The 20686-nt window shown below is 44.8% G+C and overlaps 1 protein-coding gene across 1 annotated transcript in view; it reads left to right on the forward strand.

Annotated features, from left to right (window-relative positions):
- The first annotated feature begins 2139 nt into the window (after window positions 1–2139).
- The window catches only part of slc24a3 (solute carrier family 24 member 3), a 109241-nt gene continuing 90694 nt past the window's right edge, over window positions 2140–20686 (forward strand). Inside the window, exon 1 of the mRNA XM_056291875.1 lies at window positions 2140–2329. Coding sequence (XP_056147850.1) covers window positions 2140–2329 — 190 coding nt within the window. The remainder of the gene's footprint in view (window positions 2330–20686) is intronic.

Genomic DNA, 20686 nt, shown 5'->3' on the forward strand with positions numbered 1-20686 from the left:
TCCTTTCTGTGGGTTGGTAGAAACTGTTTTTCATTGCTTTTAGACTGCAGAAGACTTAGGGAACTTTTGGTGTTTTAGATTGTTTGTTTTCTTCCTTTAATGAAGTGTGGTCTAAACCTGCTTCTATTTTCAGAGCAGGACACAAGAAAATCCATGCAACAGAGTGGCGACTTTTAAACGTCCTTGCTGGTGAAGCTAAACATATACTATATCACCAGAAAGAACAAGATAGAAGGGAAACTGTGTGAAGAAATAGCCCCTGTGTTCACCTCTCTTGTAAAAAGTAGAGTTTTAATTGATTTTACATTTCATAAATTAATGAATAGCATGGTTGTGTTTGTACATCAGTGGTGTTATAATGATGTCATTTGTTCAGTGATGAATGATGAATTAATGTTTAGTATTGTTTTTTAAATAACGTTATTTATATGTCTTGTTAACAGTCTGGTTCTCTGATTCTTTGTTTCAAAGCTGCTGTGAATTTGTAACATTATTACATTTGTTTTCATAAGTCAAACTCTCTTTCTGTCTCCATATATATATATATATAGGTGTAGCGATCTACAAGAATAAAGAGATACCATTTAAAGAGGTTGTCACACTGTAACATTGTAGTCACATATATAAATAAAAATAGGTAAATTTAACTTGAAACATATATATGTGTGTGTGTGTGTGCGCATGTGTGCGTGCGTGTGTGTGTAAGTAGAGACGGCTTAAAATAAAATGAGTAAAATGTGGACATTGCAGTTAAAAATTCCAAGACCAGTGTAAACACGCAACAAATGTATTTTTTGAAGAAATGTATGTAAAGGAACCTGTTCTGTGTGTGCAGCATGTCCGTGTACAGAGATGGATACAGTACACATGGTCCATGAAGGAAAACACCGATGATTGACGGATGATTGACAGTCTTCAGGTGGTTGTATTAATGTGGCCGCCCACAAGCTCACAAATCTTGCTGCTGTGTTTACACATCGCTGTACTCCCCCAGCAGATACGGAACTTCCATATCTGCTGGACTAACAACAGAACTAACAACAGAACCCTTCCATGATGGAAGGGTTCTGTTGTTAGTCCTCTTCTCTCAATCTGTTTGGGTGTTTGTAGTCTGTGGGCAGTATATATATGTGTGTCTGTCTCTGAGGCACCCGGCTCTGCCTGTGGAGGCCTCGTTCCATGGCGAGCATGTGCTCCCTGAGTCTGTACATGGTCCGGGATCTCCTTCCTGTTGGATCAGTCCCGGGGCTCAGGTATTCTGCCACTGTGTAGGGCCAAACTGCACTCCAGTTTGTTTTGGTTTTTTGGTTCATTCTTTCCAATGTGTCAGGGAGTTTTCTTTTTGTTTTCTTATAATTTGATTTAGCCTAATGGGGTTTCAGTCTGTGGGCACTCCTTGTGTTTGTGAGTTCCAGAACCAGTTGGCTGAGGGGCTCCTCTAGTCTGTCTGTAGCTGAGGACTTTGTTATGGAGCGTGTCGGGGTCACTTACTGTAGGTGACTAGAACACTGAAGAGCTCTCTTTTTAATTTTGATAATTAGTGGGTATGTCTCTATGTCTCTGTATGTATCTATGTTTCTCTCTCTCTCTCTCTCTCTCTCTCTCTCTCTCTCTCTCTCTCTCTCTCTCTCTCTCTCTCTCTCTCTCTCTCTCTCTCTCTCTCTCTCTCTCTCTCTCTCTCTCTCCCTCTCGCCCTCTTAAACAGACACGCATAGTAATATTGCGTGCGCGCGCCCACAAACACGGGAGGCGGCGAACGCACGCGCAGCGGCGCACTAATGACGCACGCCCCTCCCCTCGGTTTGCAGCCAGACGTCTCTCCGGCTCTCAGACCGGAACCACACCGGATCGAGATCAGAGTCCGACCGCGTCCTGCAGGATCCGCTGCGGGCTGAACGCGTCCATGGAGCCGCGACGCCGACCTGCGCTCCGCCGCGCCGAAGCCATTTAACACCGGAACATCGCGTCAAAAACCCTCCAAATATCGACCGAACACTTCTTTTTCATCGTGCAACTTTGCGGACATCTCTCTCGCGCGCTCTCTCGCTCTCTATATATATATCTCCCCCCTCCCTCCCTCCGCTTTTCCCTCTCGCACACCGAGCTGCGCCGGAACGCAGCAGACGAGCGGAGGCGGTCATGGCCGGGGTTGCGGTGGGATGGATGCCGGGCTCGGAGGAGGGAGTCCCCGGTCCGCGGGTGATGCTGAGCCGGCGCAAGAGCAAAGCGAGGCGCAGAAAGAGGAAGGAGTTGTTCGCGGTCCAGATGTGTTTCGTCGGCGTTCTGCTGGGCTTTGTCTTAGGGGTCCAGTCCCTGGCTCGGAAAGCAGGTGAGCGTCACCCTCCCCCCCCTCTCCCATAACGTCCTAAAGATGTGTTGTGCATGGGCCGTGTTTATCTCGGATCCCCTGAGATGCGGGTGGCATGGCTTCAGAGCCCTTCCTCCTGCGGGTGTCTTAATTTGCTGGCGTGTCGTTTCCATCATGGTGGTTTTATTCTCAGGAGAAACAGCCAGTCAGTTCAGAAACTTGCTTTCTTTCATTGTTCTGCAAAAAAAAAAAAAAAAAAAAACAACAACCCCAAAAACAAAACATGCCTCCCTCCATTTGTTGGCCAACATCTGTATCCAATAATGCCTTTGCATTGGGAGCGATGTCTGCTGGTCTGCGCTGCCTGACGGGAACTCGCTCGTCCCGCGGGGAATGCTGTCCTGCTGTCTGTCTGCAGGAGGCTCGTCTCCCAACATGTCCCGGTGTTCACGCAGAGCCGCCCTGCTGTGGCAGGGCTGTGTGATGGTCAGGTCTGGACCTGAACATGGCAGGACGGGTTCAACTTGGACGAGTCGTCCCAGACCAACACGGCAGACCCTTTTAACCAAGCCGCGACCAGCTGTTTGTCTGGATTATTACGTTTAAATGGCTTAGTGTTAGCGTTGCTGTGTGAGCTGAACCCCGGTTATGGCTGTCCTGTGGCAGGAAGGGTTCCTTCATCTGACCTGTAGCTGGATATTTATATTAACACTCGTCCACTTTGCTGGGGCAGCAATCTGAGACCAAAACCAGCGAGGTCCACATGTGGCTGTAACATGCCAACATGTGAATATAATAATAATAATGATAGTTCCCAACAAAAGGAAGGAGGGCCTCCTGGGGCCTCCACTGAATTATTGATTTTAATCATCTTTATGCTGCTCTGTTGTGTGATTTATCTCCTATTGGAGAAGCCGCAGAGCCTCAAAACAAACCACAGCCGTCTCCGCGAGCACGGTTCCCTCTGAACGACCCGTTGTCCTGTCCGCTGGTGTCGGACGCGTGTGTAAAACATCTCATATGAACCGCACGAGTGACTTCCCAAATGAACCCGAACCGTCGTCCAACTCTCCATTTGTCACAGTGCAGTGGAAGAACACATGGGAAGATGATGGGTGGAGGATTTGGATTTGCGGACATGTGAATGTTTGGAGCTTGAAAAAAAGAGGATGTTTCCATCAATGCTGACTATCAGACGCTAAAACAAGGAGGTCTTAGTTTGCTTTTGGTAATAGACAACAGTGACCTTTCACCCCTCATGAATCTGCCGTGACATAAACAAACCATCTCAGCCGGCTGCAGGTTTACAGAAAGAAAGAAAAAGGAGCTTTAAACGTATTTATTATAATCCGAGTCTCGCTCCGAGCCTTAGATTTTACCGTGTCGTCGCACATCTGGACGACATGCGAGTACCTGGAAGTGAGCGGGTTTGAGAGGCAGAAGTGTAGATATGAAGGTGGATTTGGGGTTAGCGGCGTTGTGGTTTGGTTGTTTCAGCATGACCTCATCACGCTTTCAGAAGGTCCGCTCTGGACTCGCTTGGCCAGGGAGTAAACAGACGGCGTCTGGATGGGAAACCTGAATCTGTTGTGATGTGAGTGGAAATAGCTCCCGGCCGAGGGGATTTCAGGGTGCTCCGCTGCACGTGCACACACACACACACACACACACACACACACACACACACACACACACACACACACATGCACGCACACACACACACACACACAGGCTCTCCCATGTCTTTGCTGGTACACTGACACGTGTATGTGCATGAACACCTCTCCATTCTCACCCTTTTCAAGTCTCTCAGTATCGCCTCATGCACTCCATCTGTCGTTTTTATCTATCCATCCATCCATCCATCCATCCATCCATCTATCTATCTATCTATCTATCTATCTATCTATCTATCTATCTATCTATCTATCTATCTATCTATCTATCTATCTATCTATCTATCTATCTATCTATCTATCTATCTATCTATCTATCTATCTATCTATCTATCTATCTATCTATCTATCTATCTATCTATCTATCTACATCTTTCAATTTCTCTCCCTCTCTCTCTCTCTCTCTCTCTCTCTCTGTCCATCTTTACCATCTATCTGCCTATCCACTTCTCTATCTGCCTCGCTTTCCACCTATCGCTCTCTACTACCTATATCCATCCATCTCTTAATCCCCGTCACCTCTGGGAAGAGTGGAGCGGGGGAACAGTTGGCCCCATGACAAAGCCCTATAGACAGCGGGATTACCCATATGAGCAAACACATGTCAGCGTTGCTATTATCTCAAGTATTACCGTCTCTGAGCCCTGCAACTCACGCAGAGGTCCCGCCATCGTCCATCTGCGACAAAAAGGCAACACGTGTGCGTGTGAGCGAGCGAGCGAGCGCGAGAGAGAGAGAATGACCTGTGTCAGCAAGACAAATGGTCATGGTATAGAGGGGTTGAACAGTCACTAATGGGCACTTGCTGTGTCTGTTATACAATATTTGCCTATAAATGATCTCATTACATAACCTGTAGCTCTGTCCATCCGTCCATCCGTCTGTCCATCACGCTCCATCGGAGGGCAGGAGAGGAGCGGAGACGGAGCACTTTGCGCTGCCGGAGCCCGGGGACTCAGAACAACATCACAGCTGAAATAGACAGAAAGAGAAAAGAGAGGAGGGGAAGAGGGGACACGCACTGCCGAGGGAGCAGCCCAGGACAGGATGGAGCGACAGAGGACGAGAGGGAGCAGATCAGACAGACAGGTGGAGATAGACATGTGTCGAGAAAGGTGAGGCTAGACGGGTAGAGGTAGGTTGAGACACACGGGTACAGGCGGACGAACGGGTAGAGATGGACAGACTGGCAGATGGGGGGGGGGGGGTAAACAGGTGAGAGGGACAGATAGCAACAGACAGGTACAGAGAAACGTAAACAGGTGAGCTGGACAGATGGCAACAGACAGGTACAGAGAAACGTGGAGATAAGATTACAGAGACGGCTGGTGTGAGGATGGGAAAGCACAAGTCGGTAGGAAAGGAAAGACGGGTGAAGGAAGGAGAGAGAGAGAGACAGAGAGGGAGAGAGACGGGGAGGAATGGAGGAAGAGAATGAGGGATAGACAGACAGTCCAGATGAGTATAGCTATGATACAGCCCATCATCACAGGGAGTGTGTGTGTGTGTGTGTGTGTGTGTGTGTGTGTGTGTGTGTGTGTGTGTGTGTGGTGAAAGAACATCCTTCCTTATCTCTCCTCTTTTCCTCTCTTTGTCACTCTTTCTGTCCCACTCTTTAACAAAAGGCCGTTCCTTGGAAAACCCTGCATCACATGTGGGATCGTGAACCACCCTGAATCATGCTGCCGTGCACATTACGGCGCACAATGCGCCGCCGCCTGAGCCTAAACACAAACTGTTAGCTCCGCGTTAACGGCGGCCGTGTGCAGCTTCTCTGCCAAACAAACAGGAATCTGCAACCTGCGACACGCTCCGGTAAGATTAGCTCGCCAACTCTCACGCACAACGTCATGCACAAAGATAATCTCGGGTTTTTTCCCCCCCTTATTCACAAGCAAACACACACAGTGCACCCCGTGAGAGGCTGTGTCTAATTCAGCTGCATCTGGGTCATCCTGTGTGAATGCAGAGCCCCCCCCCCCAACTCTAAGATACCCAGACACTAACAACCTCCTCCTCCTCCTCTCTCTCTTTTTCCATCCAACCATCCCTCCCTCCTAGAATCCTCCTCTGTAACCCCCGTCTCCCTCCTTTCCTCTCTGTCCCTTTTTTTTGGGTTGTTGTTGTCTGTAGCTATTTTTCCATCCAACTTGCAAATGAATTGTGAAGCAGTTATCTCTCATTTCGTCAGGAATTCGTGTTCATACCGCAAAGCCCAGATTTCCGCTGGAAACGGATCTGATCCTGGGGGTTCACAAAGCGTGCCGGTGCAGGTCCGAATTTACCACGGTGGCCGATTTTGGTGTAACACCGGCATGATGATCCATCGTGCTTATCTTGGAGAGAGGCTGGTCGACAGGGTCGCCTGACCTCAACAACATATCGATCCATATCAAACATTAAATTAAATCTAATTAAATTCCTAGATTCAGGCAAATAATAACCTGTCAAAAAAGAAAATGGGGGAAAAAGAAGATGGCGGCGTGAATTCAAGTTTGCAGCTGCCTCACCTAGTAGTAGTGTGGGAAGATGGCTGCGAGAACTTATGTTTGCGGCGGCCTCACCCAGTACCGCCCATGCAGTGTCTTTGTCCACGTCTACGTCTAAGTTTGTGTCTTCGTTTGATGGCTGGGAGAGCTGGCTCTGGATCTGCTGGGAGAGCTTGGTCTGCTGCATCCTGTGGGCCCAGGGACTACGGCCCTGCCTGGAGCTGCGCCTGAAGAGGAAACACCAAGGCCCGTCTGACAGGAAGCGGGCCAGGCTAGGATAACTGCCAGCCCATGCGGTCCGGCAGTTCTGATAACACCGAGAGCGGTCTAGCGCAGGGGCGTAACCACGGGTGGGCCTGGCCTGTCACAGGCCCACCCATTTCAAGCCCAGGCCCACCCAATCACGCTGGCTTACAAGCATGTAGGCCGGCCCCTTTTACGTACATAGAACTGCAAAATCTGAGCGCGCATACCATCACGCTCTGTATTTTTCACTGCTGCTAACTAGCCAATAGCCAACAGTTAGCCATAACTTATGGAATGGCAAAACAAAGTTCAATCTTCCGCTTTTTTAAAAAGCCACGGATGGAGAGGAGGAAAGCACACCTGCTCCAGCACCGACTGAGCCGCCCAATGAGAGTGAGATACCGCTGGAGAGAACGACAGAGGAGGCTACAGCTTCTCCGTTGGAGGCAGCTTCTCCTCCCCCCTCTGACGACGGTGAGACGATTCCCTTGACCATGCCACCGTCAGATTTGTCTGCTGTGGATGAGCCACCCACGCAGCCTAAATTAGTGTTCCCCGCAACCAACATTTCAGGAAAATTACGTTCTTTTTCCCATAAGCGGTATGAAGAATTTAAGTGGCTTGAATACAGCTCAGCAAGGAACGCTGTTTTCTGTAAAATGTGTAGGCATTTCCCCGAGCCCCATATGGAAAACACGTTTTTTTCGAAGCGGGTTTGTAGATTGGAAGCACCTCCGCCAGGCATGCTCGAAACATCAGGCTAGCAAACCCCCCCATTGTATTGCACTTGGTAAATTTGAGGGTTCGGAATGGACCGTTTTCATTCAGGCACTGCGTCGTAAAGTGGAGAGGGGTCAGTGTTACCCATCCCTCATTGAAGTGCTGGACAGCTGCAACTCTGACGTTTTCCCAAACATTAACAGACTGTTAAGGGCAATGATCCCCATTCCCCTGACTTCATGTACTGTTGAAAGACTCTTCTCCACTACAGGCCGTATCAAAACATGTCTAAGATCTTCCATGCTAACTGCACGCCTCAACAATCTATCCCTGTTGTCCTTTGAAAGGGAACTTACTGACTCTTTGGACTATGATGAAATAATCTCGATCTTCAACGCTCGCCCTCGGCGTCTACACATTGTGCTGTAAAACGTGTACTATAGGCCTATAGCTTACATGTTGTATCATGATCTTTTAGACCGAGTCGGGCTGTTTTCCTCAGTGATGTTTAAATGGTTGTGCAGAGCCTGGTGAGAATGACTGGGGTGGTATTTGTTTAAGTGGGTTTTTATTAAAGTTTTAGTATGTTTCTTGGTCGCGTACTAAAAACCTGTGTTATGTGTTTACTGCTGTAATGTGTTCGAATTTGCGTCTTGTTTGAAGGATTATTGCTGGAAAATTTTGGCCCACCCATTTTCACTCAGGCCCACCTACAAAAATATTCCTGGTTACGCCACTGGTCTAGCGACGGCCTCGCCTAGTCTTGACTGTGTTTTTGGTGTCGTCGTGTGGAGTACAGGGAGGTGTGTCGAAGGTGTCTTCCTGGAAGAGGTGGCATTGGATCGGCTGAGGGAGCTTGGTCTGCTGCGGCCGATGGGCCCAGAGACCACGGCCCTGCCTGGAGCTCCTCGGGTGGTCTGACAGGATGCGGAAGCGGGGCAGGCTAAGCTAACTGCTAGCCCATGCAGACCTGCAGTTCCGACAGTCATCCTGGCGTTCGCTCTCTTGGACAGTGTTTTGTTTTTTTTGGACATGTTGGATATATGTGTTCTTGTAGTTTGGATATGTGGTTTAGCACATAAACGCGTTATTGTCAAAGGCAGAACCCCCACCTCAACAGAGCGTAATAACTTCTCTGCAATATTGAGGAAGTTTTATCAAATGTTGCTGTTGCTAATGCAGCAGCATCATAATGCACATTATAAAACTGCTCCACTGCAAACATGGCTGCTGTCTCTTCATCATCCCTCCATCAACTGGAGCCACACTTTCTGTCGTTTGCTGCTCTCTGTTGGTCTCTCCCCTCTTTGCCGTCTCTCCTCCAGGGAGACTCCAGCCGGCCGCCGGGCTGGCAGTGAATGTATGGATCTGTCTAAAAATAAACCCACGAGTCCTCCTGCCCCCAACTCCTTCATTTATAGCCCCCCCCCATCTCTTTACTCTTCATTTAATTAATTTTCCCATGTCCCATAACTCTGTGTGTGTGTGTGTGTGTGTGTGTGTGTGTGTGTGTGTGTGTGTGTGTGTGTGTGTGTGTGTACTTTTAAACAGTTTGCTTTGAGGGATGTCACTAAACTAACCTAAGCTATGATTTATGAGAAGAAATAGAACCGATGAGGAACCTTTACACACACGCGCACACACATACACACACACACACACACACACACACACACACACACACACACACACACACACACACAGCCAGCCTGGTCACTGTTTTACACATCTGTTGTAAAAAGAAGAGGTGGATTCTAAGGCCCCCTGCTTGATTGGATGACGGCCTGTGTGTGTGTGTGGGGGGGGGGGGGGTCGGTGTACAGGCAGCGTGTGTGTGTGGATGAAATAGTCCTAATGAAGAAGTAAACAGCCTTGAATAGGGAACGTATAGATTTTGCTCTCCCGTCTCTCTCCATCTTTTTCATCCCTCTCTCTCATTGATGTTATCAGACGTTCCATTCTCCATCCGTCCACCATGCAGCTCTCCGTTAAACCGGCTGTTTGTGTGCAGACTTTGTGACAGCTGCGCAAGGTTTTGATGACTTGTTTTTATCGTTTTATTTTACATGTTTTTTGTTTTATTTTATATTCTCTTTTCATCCCCTCTCAAAGGATAATTGTGTTTTTGTACAACCTGGGTTTTATTTTCATAGTTTACTCATTTTACTCGCTGTCTTCATTTAGTAGATGTTGGACAGGGGATCACCACTGGACTCAGCTTTATAATGGTGTCTTATGGAACAACTGAACATGAGTCTTAAACGTGTCCTTTAAACAACAAACCCCGCTAGTGTCTCAGTCAGACTGTGTCCATGACTGTCCATTATCTATGACTTCTCTATTGTGCTGGCCGGCTAGTTTATGGATGGTTACTACTACCTACGGTAAGTACGGGCTGCTATTTCCTGCAGGTTGAACCAGGAAGTAGATCAGTAATGTCATCCACCATTGATCATATTGGACATTTCACATCATAACTTCTAATTTTCACTTCCAAATACTTGGTTTAGATAATTTGGTTAAATTAGACTTGTTGAAACATGTCTGTCACTCCTGTTCAGTTGTCCTATAAGACACCGTTGTAAAGCTGAGTCCAGCGGTGGTCCATGCCCACAATCTACTGAATGAAGCTGGTGAGAAAGTGATACGCACAATGGCAAAAATGACAACAAAAATACCCAGCTTGTAAAAAAAAATGGAATTATCCTTGAAAATTGCAGACGACTATGGTGCATGTGGCTTCATGGTATGATAATTGAGGGAGCATGCTGCAAACACTGGCATGGTTCAGTGTTCAACACCAGGCCCACATGAAATACATGCACTATGATACCTGTGTGCATGTGGACGCTTAAGGTGCTCTTTGGCTCGTGCATCCATTGTGCTGTTGTACACTGAGGATGAAAAGGACCTCAAAAATGACAGGAGCAAAGGTGAATGAATGGGGTGAGACTATCATTAGGGGAATATATACATAGCAGCTGAGTAAAGTGGTGCTGAAGGAGATTGGTGGATGGAAACGGAAGGCGAGATGGACACGGCTTAGTAGCGGTGGAAAAGGGTAGTTCTGACTTGATGATAAATTGCCATGTGTAATGACGTTTCATGATACATAATCTCAGTTTCTTACTGCCAACCAGCTGTTGTTTGTCAAAGCATAACTCCTCCATAAGTGTTTAAGCGAGGTAGTAATATGCCCTGTACTGATACCAGCAGCTCAGTACAGGAATGGCTTGTAAACCACAGGAGTGAACTGAATTTACTCAAACTGAAATTAACTCCGGTGAGACAGAGACACGAGAGACAGATTAACCCTGCATTCACATCCTTCAAGACAAGTGCTTGTCTTGTCTGTACTTGAATCCAGATTTATAGCAAACTGATCAGAGGGCTATTTTAGCTTTCTATGCTAAAAACATAGCTATCCAACCAAGCAGCATGTTTTCATGCACGTCAGTGTGATTTTTATTTTTTTTTTAGCGTATCATATTTGGTTTTAAGTCATTGTCCAATTCATTCATTTGCCACTGACCATAAATGTCTCGGAGGAAATATCGGCCTGTAAATATCATGGATCCCAAGAACCGGGAACCCAGACACCGGCGATCAATCTCGTCTCCACTGGGAACGAAAGTTGAGTGGGAACCAATGTTGTGTCTCTGTTTCTTGTAGGACTGAAAGATACGTGCGCCAATGATTTTTTTTTGCGCGCCAATGATTGGTTTGCTTAGGTTGTCCCGCCTACACGTCATGGAATATTTACATAACGCTGAATACGTTTAAACTTTCCCGTTGTCGCCACCGCGCTTGGTTTTTCCACGTCGCCGGCGTGTACTCGTGTCGCTAGCAGCCATTGGAAATAACTTGACTTCCGGTCGTGTATAACTGACGTGAATGCCAGGTAAGAAGACAGAGAACACATCCAAACAAACAAAGAGACTAAGTTTTACTGAAAAGGGGATTTGAGAGAAGTGAATGGAAACTTCTGAGCTAAGGAGGTCCGTATCTTTTCTTCTAGATGTAAGGTAACATGTAAGGGGGTTCCCCGGTGTCCTGGCAAAATTCCCAACCGGGCTCTCTCCATCTTGGCCACCTAATCGCCCTCCGTGTAAACTGGCTCAACGATTCCTCCCTCTGCGCCGCAAGCTGATGTGTGGTGAGCGTTGTGGCGCAAAATGGCTGCCGTGCGTCACCCAGGTGGGTGCTACACTTTGGTGGTGGCTGACGTGAGTTGCCCCCCTTCAATGTGAAGCGCTTTGGGTGTCTAGAAAAGCGCCATATATACATTTAACGATGACGATTATTATAATTATGTTTAACAAAGAATACAACACAATACAATACCCAAAAGGTCGAAGTCCTGGTTTGACCCGTTAACCCTCAACAGAAAGAGGAAACTACAATGGAGTGACGCGTTTCTCTGTTTCTTTTGTTTGGCGCCCTGCAGACCAGAGCGCTTCTTGTCGATGTGTAGGTTTGTAGATGCTTGTCAGACACACACACACACACACACACACACACACACACACTGTTGGATATCAGAGTTCGACATTGAAGACGTTAAATACTGTTTCCATATTGCCGGCGATCCTCTCCTGATAATTGATTGATTGATTGATTGATTGATTGATCAACCAACAGTAAATTAATGGATTACACTTTTGTATTACTCGTTAAAGTAATTGTAAAAAATACCAACCGTTTGCAATGTATATGTTGACAAACGTTCAGATTTGCCCGTCTTCCCCAAATTAATGTCATGAAATAAGTGCTTATGGGTTTTTTGGCTGCTGGATAGATGTCTTCAGTCTGGGTGGATCCAAACTGAATTGTCTGCTGAGGCGTTCATCTGGCGTGTTTGAATACAGACCATAATATAATGTCCCATTTGTTTGAAACAAGAAAAGAAGTGGGTGACATGATGTTTTTAGGGAGGAAAACAATACTTTGGTCAGCGTATTTATATAATTCCTGTGGATGTGTTTTTAAAGTACTGCTACTTTAGTACAAGTAGATAATGAGCCAAGTCAGAGTAAATGAGTTTCCTAGTGAACAACTACTTGAGTAATTACTTTGTGAGTTACTTTTGTTCTTTTCATGGCTACAAACTCAACATATGGAATATTCTCCAGTAGACGGCCCATATCATTAGGAACAAGCTGGACCAACACTGAATGAACAAAGCACATTTACATCGACAATGAAATTCTCCAGAAACACCCAGTGTCACTCACCAACACTTAATCACTTATTCGCACTGATTCTGCATTTTAGCCTTTTCATTTTTACCATGTAATAGTTATCACAATGAAAAATTATGTTCAAAAAAGTACTGGCGGAAGGAAAAACTCAAGTATTATAACGAGAGTAGTTGTAGTTCCTTTCTGTGCATCTCTGGGAAAACCCACGCTGATGTCCAATGTGTGTGTGTGTGTGTGTGTGTGTGTGTGTGTGTGTGTGTGTGTGTGTGTGTGTGTGTGTGTGTGTGTGTGTGTGTGTGTGTGTGTGTGAGAGAGAGAGAGAGAGACAGAAAGTCGTGTGTGTTTTTGTGTCTCAATTGTTCCCAATCTGCCAGCCACAGCTTTATCTGCAACCTAAGGAGCGATTTCTCACGTGTTCATTATCACTTCACACACACACACACACACACACACACACACACACACACACACACACACAGAAAAACACACGGTTCGGATGATGGATGAGCAAATCAGAACGAGGGTCAGTGGGTTTGTCTGTAGGCCATGTTCTGTATTAGATCTCGCTGTGATTAAACATTAGGAGCTATTTTTTCCTCCATTTCTCTCTGTCTTTTCCTCCCTTTCTCTCTCTCGCTGTCTTTTTTCCTCTTTCATCTCTCTCTTTGTCTCCCCCTTCGTCTTACCCACTTTCTCTCCATCTAAATCTCTCTCGCTCCCCAAATACACCCAGGCTAATTCATCACATGGCCCAAAGCCCATTTTAGCATCCGCCGAGTGTATTCTGGGATCCTGGCATGGCGTGGAGAGACGGATGAAAGAGAGAGACAGAAAGAGACTGTTGTATAAGATCAGCAGTCTGAAAATGCTGTCTTCTTTCTTTTTCTCTTCTTCTCCAAATTGTCAGTCTTCTCCTCCTCTGCTTTCTCTCCTCGGTCCCCTCATTTGTTTTGTTTGTTTTCTTCTGGCAAGCATCTATCTATCTGTCTAGCTATCTATTTATCTATTAGGGGTGGGATGATACTGGATCGAATTCCGAATAGTTCGAGACGGTTTTCACGGTTGGAGACACTCCCCATTTCGCGAGATCTATTGTTATTAACACTAGAACGACCGGGATTTCACTCCTACCTCAAACGACCATGGGCGGTCATAATGACCGCCGGTTTTTAAACTCTATATTCTGTCAAGATAAATACCCAATTGAGATATTAATGCATTTCATATGTTAGTATGTCTGTTAGGAAACGACTTGACACCAAAATCAACATTTTAACAACTTTAATACTATAGCAAATTCAGGGGGCAGCTGGTAATCCACCGCAGCCGGGACACGAACCCGGGTCTTCTGCACCACGGGCGACTACATTAACCAATCGACTAAAGGGTCCAACCTGTTAGCCAACGGGCTAGCGATTCTAGACAGCCATGATCGTTACAATATCGCCGCTGTCCAACGCCTGTAAATACTGCAACACCTCGGTGGAAGTCATGGTGCGTCTGAAACGGCGTCTGTACCCAGACATTTTGCAAATAATGCCTGAAAAACAAAACGGAAAACGCATATTGCTAACCTAACAAGCATAACAAGGCCTATAAAACATGAAATGTAAAAAAAGCCAAAAAAACAAAAACTGAACGTTGCGAAGGAAATGACACGAACAACTCGTCATAAATAGTGACATGACGCGCACGATGACGCACAAAATACACGTGGTCATTTTGACCGCTCATGGTCGTTTGATGGAGATCTTATCGTAACTTTTTTGTGCAATTGATCTAAAACTCGTTTTAAAGCGAATATATATATATGCAATTTTAGGAGCATTCAGGGAGTGGCAGGTCTGTATCTTTTTTTTTCACAAAGATATTAAACTTTTAAAATCCAAAACAGTCATAATGACCGCCTTGGTCGTTCTAGTAGTTTTTAAAGTTAAACGTTTTAAAGTAAAGCAATTGTGTTACACAACAAGAAAAGGTGGCACAAAATTTTGTTAGAACTTTCTCACTTGCATTACGTTTGAATACGTGCCTTGATAATGCCAAAATGTTGGGCCTAATTCTCAAAATAAATGAAAAATAGAGAACTGCAATGGTGTATTGTCTCTTGCTTACCAAGGCATCATCGAAATCGTGAGTGCTGAATTGTGAGACGTATCGAACCGTGAGATTTGTGAATCGTCCCACCCCTTCTATCTATCTATCTGTCTATCCATCTAGCTACGTATGCATAATGGTTTTGTGTGTGTGTGTGTGTGTGTGTGTGTGTGTGTGTGTGTGTGTGTGTGTGTGTGTGTGTGTGTGTGTGTGTGTGTGTGTGTGATTGTTGTTGCTGTTGTAGTGCTGGCCAATATGGAAAACATAAAAAAATATAATTATAATGATAACATGTCATTTTACATGATACTGATATATCATGATATCTCAGAATCAGATTTATTGCCAAGTAGTTCTAGAACATACAAGGAATTTCTCTTGGTATGTTGGTGCAAGAGGGAATAATTAACAGCAAATAGTTAAGATAAAAGTCAAAAGAATAATTAGATATATATAACAGATAAAATAAAAATTTAAAAAATAGGCGCAATATAGGTGTAATAATGGGGAAGCAAATATTCCATTTACAAACTTAAATGAGAATTTTAAATTAGAAATTATTTACAAAATGAGAAGTTGTTGTAGAATAAGAGTTATTTACAGGGTAGTGTGGGCTTTATGCAAAAATGTCCTTGTACAGAGGGCACAGATAGATATATTGCACTTTGTGCATGTGAGTGTATGTGCATATGTGTAGGTGTATGTCATATCGTGGTGTGGAGAGAAGGTCCACTGTGGTGGGGGAGGGGGGGAGTGTCAGGACCTGTGGGTGTCTAGGGGCTTGTTGGAAAGGCCTACTGCTGTGGGGAAGAAGCTGTTCTCGTGGCGAGAGGTTCTGGTTTTTATAGACCTTAGCCTCTTGCCGGAGGGGTGTTTTGGAGAGCCCAGAGGGTTGAATCAGTTCATCTGGACACAATGTTTAGTGGGGGAAAGGTTCCATCACTGATCTAAGTGACTTCGTCAGTCTCAGCTGACTGCAGGTATCCCCCAATCTTATAAATAACACAGTTGCATAACAACTGAAACCGGCACAGTTGCATCACAACCAAAACTAGCAATCAGTTTCATATGTAAATTGCAGTGACCGTTAACTAGAGTTTCAGTGGCAATGTGTACTATTCACAGAGAATTTGGGGAATGGTTGCAATCATAGTATTGTAAGATGGTAACAGATGTACTCTTAGCCCCCCACCCCCGGTTCAGGGATTGTCGTCCCCTCTTGACATAGATGGGCTTTTTGACTTCCCGTTCAAACCAGCATTCCTCCCTATCAAGGATGTGCACATCCTCATCCTTGAAGGAGTGGCCACTAGCCTGTAGATGGGTGTAGACTGTGAAGTCCTGGCCTGACACGTTAGCTCTTCAGTGTTGTGCCATCCTCTTCGCCAGAGTCTGTTTGGTTTCCCCGATATACAATTCATGGCAAACCTTCTGGCACTTAACAGCATACACTATATTGCTTTGTTTGTGCTGGAGGACCCGATCCTTGGGGTGGACTAAACTCTGGCACAGCATGTTATGGGGTTTGAAAGCGACTGAAACATGGTGTTTGGAAAATACATGTCTGAACTGTACTCACAACCATCTTGTAAACATTCCCTTTCACTCTTGCTGGTACCCTTCTATCACAAATCACTCCTGACACTCTTCTCCACTCACTCCACCCTGCCTACACTCTCTTCTTCATCGCTCTTATGCACTCCCCATTACTTTGGACAGTTGACCCCAAGTATTTAAACTTGTACACCTTCGTCTCCTCTACTCCTTGCATCCTCACCATTCCATTGTCCTCCCTCTCATTCACGCATATGTATTCCGTCTTGCTCCTACTGACTTTCATTCCCCCTCTCTCCAGTGCATACCTCCACCTCTCCAGGCTCTCCTCAACCTGCACCTTACTCTCACTACAGATCACAATGTCATCCGCAAACATCATAGTCCACGAAGACTCCTGCCTGATCTTGTCTGTCAACCTGTCCAGGTTGTACAACAGTAAATAGCAATATTTTAGATAGGAAGAATTAAGATCATACAAGATTCTGCAAACAGGTACAACTAGGAATTATAATAATGGTAATGCTTGGATAATTTTACAGAGCAAACAATAAATGAGAAAAAATAGATAAATCAATCATTTGTACCAGCAATTTTGTTAAGAAGTCATCACATCAGCAAAATCAAGTTTGACCTTTTTTGTTTTCCATTAAATAAAGAGATTTCAACAGTCCAGGGAAGTAGACCATCTATCTGTTAGTGAATGTGAAATTCTCCAAATAATATTATGAAACTGATCACATCATAATGTTGAATTATTGACCCGTCCTGATATACAGTATGCAGTACATAGTATACAGTATGTGGTACACAATATGCGGAACACAGTGTGCAGTATACAACACATTATGCGATACACAGTATTCAGTATGGCCTATACAGTATATACAGTATACAGAATATGGTATGCAGTACACTGTAAACAGTACACAGAGAGTTTTGGGAGTGGTGCTGAGTTGTTTTTCTATGTGAATAACTGAGATAAGGCTGACCCATAACCTCCAGCTATAAAGAAGAGAAACCCTATAAAAATTCGCATTAAACCTGTGATTTATGAGCTTGCCAGAAGCCTGCAGCTCCTCTCAGTGGCCCTCCACTTTCCTCCTCCTCCAACTCCTCATCCTCCAAGGAGTCACTCCCTTCACAACAGACTGGGACAGACCCACCGATTCCAAGTACAATGAATTTGAAAGTATTTAACATTCACAGGTGGGAATTATTATGCAGACAGATGTAGGTTGGTGGTTATGCACCCATGAGACTGACGTCACGGGTATGCTGTAATGTAGCACGCATTCGTCTTACAATGCTATGATTGCAACTGTTTCCCAATCCTCTGTGTATAAATGTTGCACGTGGTCATATTAACATTAATTAATGGTCACGGCAATTTGCATATGAAACCAATCGCTGGTTTCAGTTGTGATGCAACTGCCGATTTTGGTCATTATGCAACTGTGCCATTTATAAAGTTGGGAATACCTGCAGTCAGCTGAGATTGATGAAGTCAATGATGAGTGCCTTTCTCCCATTAAACGTGTCCATATGAACTGATTCAACTTTCTGGGATTTCCTTACCTGGATTATTGAGCATGCATCAAGACAATTGTTTTGAAGAGACCATGACCTGGGTGGGAAGGGTCAACCAAGATCTTTCCTACTGACCCCAGTGTCCTGCAGCTGTACAGGTCATGGAGGGACGGCAGGTGGCAGCCAATCACCCTCTCAGCAGAATGAAAGATACACAGTAGTCTGCCCTTGTCCTTGGCAGTGGCAGCAGCATACCAGATAGTGATGGAGGTGAGGATGGACTCAATGATGGCAGTGTAGAAGTGCATCATCATTGGCTTTGGCAGGTTGAACTTCTTCAGCTGCCACAGGAAGTACAACCTCTGTTGTGCTTCTTGGTGAGGGAGGTGATGTTCAGCTCCTACTTGAGGTCCTAGGTGATGATGGTGCCCAGGAAGCAGAAGGATTCCAAAGTGTTGACTGGGGAGCCACACAGGGTGATGGAGGCGGGTGGGGCTGGGTACTTTCTGATGTCCACGACCATCTGTCTCCACTGTCTTATGAGCAATGAGTTCTAAGACGTGTAAAAATATAATGTTTAAGAATCCAGCTGAGGGTCATAACATTGAACTGTTTGGTAATTAGGCTGTGTACAAAGGTATACAAATGCATAGAAGTACAACAGTACACAGCAATATTGTAGATAGGAAGAGATAAAATCACGCAATATTCTACGAACAGATACAACCAGGAATTATATAATGGTAATGCTTTGATAATTTTACAGAGAAAGCAATAAATGAGAAAAAGTAGATAAATCAATCATTTTATATCAGAAGTTTCCTTAAGAAATCATCACATCAACAAATTCAAGTTTGACCTTTTTTGTTTTCCATTAAATAAGATTTCAACATATCAAGGAAGTAGACCATCTGCTAGTGAATGTGAAATTCTCCAAGTAATATTATGAAACTGATCACATCATAATGTTGAATTATTGACCCATCCTGATATACAGTATGCAGTACATAGTATACAATATGTGGTACACAATATGCAGAACACAGTATGCATTATATAACACCCTAGACTGTACACGGTATTCAGTATGGCATATACACTATGCAGTATATGGTATGCAGTACACAGGGGATTTTGGAGTTTGTGGTGAGTTGTTTTTCTATGTGAATAACTATGAGATAAGGCTGACCCTTAACCTCCAGCTATAGAGAAATCCTATAAAGATTCACATTAAACCTGTGATTTATGAGCTTGCCAGAAACCTGCAGCCCCTCTCAGCGGCCCTCCTCTCTCCTCTTCTTCCTCCTCCTCCTCTACTTTCCTCTTCTCCCTCCTCCTCCACCAAGGAGTCACTCCCTTCACAATAGACTAGGACAGACCCAACGTTTCTCAGTACAATGAATTTGAAAGTGTTTAACATTCACAGTTGGGAATTATTATAAAGACAAATGTAGGTTGATGGTTATGCACCCATGAGACTGAAGTCATGGTTATTTTGTAATGTAGCATGCATTCATTAGTAATGTACAAACCGACATTGAACTAAAAAGATCATTCAAAGTCGAAAGATGACTGGTCTGAAGACTATTGGTCTTAATGGCACTGGTCTTAATGGTTCTGGTTATTGCTGAACGACAATTGTTTCAGAATTGAAATTGTAATACACATATGCAGCAGTCACATTGCAAAGGATGCAATGTAGCTCAGGGCAGTAATTTAATATTGTCATTCATCCTCTTTCAATGGTATTGCATCAGGGTGAAATTCAGATATTTTCATATCAGGACACAATTTTGTTGTCTGAGTTAATGACAATGAGAATCTATAAGCTGAAATTTCTCACAAAATGAGGTGTGAAATATTTGAGGGAATATTATTTGAAAACTAGTTTTGGTTTGATATTATACTTTACATTACCAAACAGCTCAATGGGATGAACCTCAGTTGGATACTTAAACATGGTTGTTTTTGCATAGGTCAGCAGATAATGTGATATCAATATCATTTAAAACTGTCTATGATTATTGTGATACTACTTTCCGTATTACCTAGTATCCCCAAATCTGTCATGAGGGACTCTGAGCTGGTTCGGCATTGGGTACAAGCGGAGATGCCATTCAGAAGTGTCAGAATCAGAACCAGGTTTATTGACCATGTAAGTGCACACACATGGAATGTGACTCCGGTTTCGTGGCTCCTCGGTGTACTTAACACAGAATAACAACACTACAACACAACAATCTTCAGATATATACACAAGGATTGATTTATACACGCGGAGTAAGAGGTGATAAAGTGCAATGGTGCAGCGAACATATCATCCATCCATCCATTATCTGAACCGCATATCCTGCTCTCAGGGATGCTGGAGCTTACTCCAGCAGTCATTGGGCAGCAGGCGGGAGACACCTTGGACAGGCCACCAGGCCATCTCAGGCCTGCCCCCCCCCCACCCCACCCCACCCCCACCATACACCACACACACACATTCATACCTAGGGACAATTTAGTATGGCCAATTCTCCTGACTACATGTCTTTGGACTGTGGGAGGAAACCAGAGCCCCTGGAGGAAACCCACACAGACACGGGGAGAACATGCAAACTCCACACAGAGGACGACTGGGGATTACCCACCAAGGTTGCACTACCCCGGGGCTCGAACCCAGGACCTTCTTGCTGTGAGGCGACCAGGCTAACCACTGCGCCACCGTACTGTCGAAAATATGTCAAAGATGCTGAAATAGATTTTTGCAGGTTACTAACATATACATGCCTGAGGTAGCTGTACATGACAAGAGTGTACCATTATACGTACAATGTATAGTACAGTATATACAAAATGGTTGGATTTATTTGAAGGTGT

Source organism: Lampris incognitus, chromosome 13 (assembly GCF_029633865.1).
Source record: "Lampris incognitus isolate fLamInc1 chromosome 13, fLamInc1.hap2, whole genome shotgun sequence".
NCBI classification, from domain to species: domain Eukaryota; kingdom Metazoa; phylum Chordata; class Actinopteri; order Lampriformes; family Lampridae; genus Lampris; species Lampris incognitus.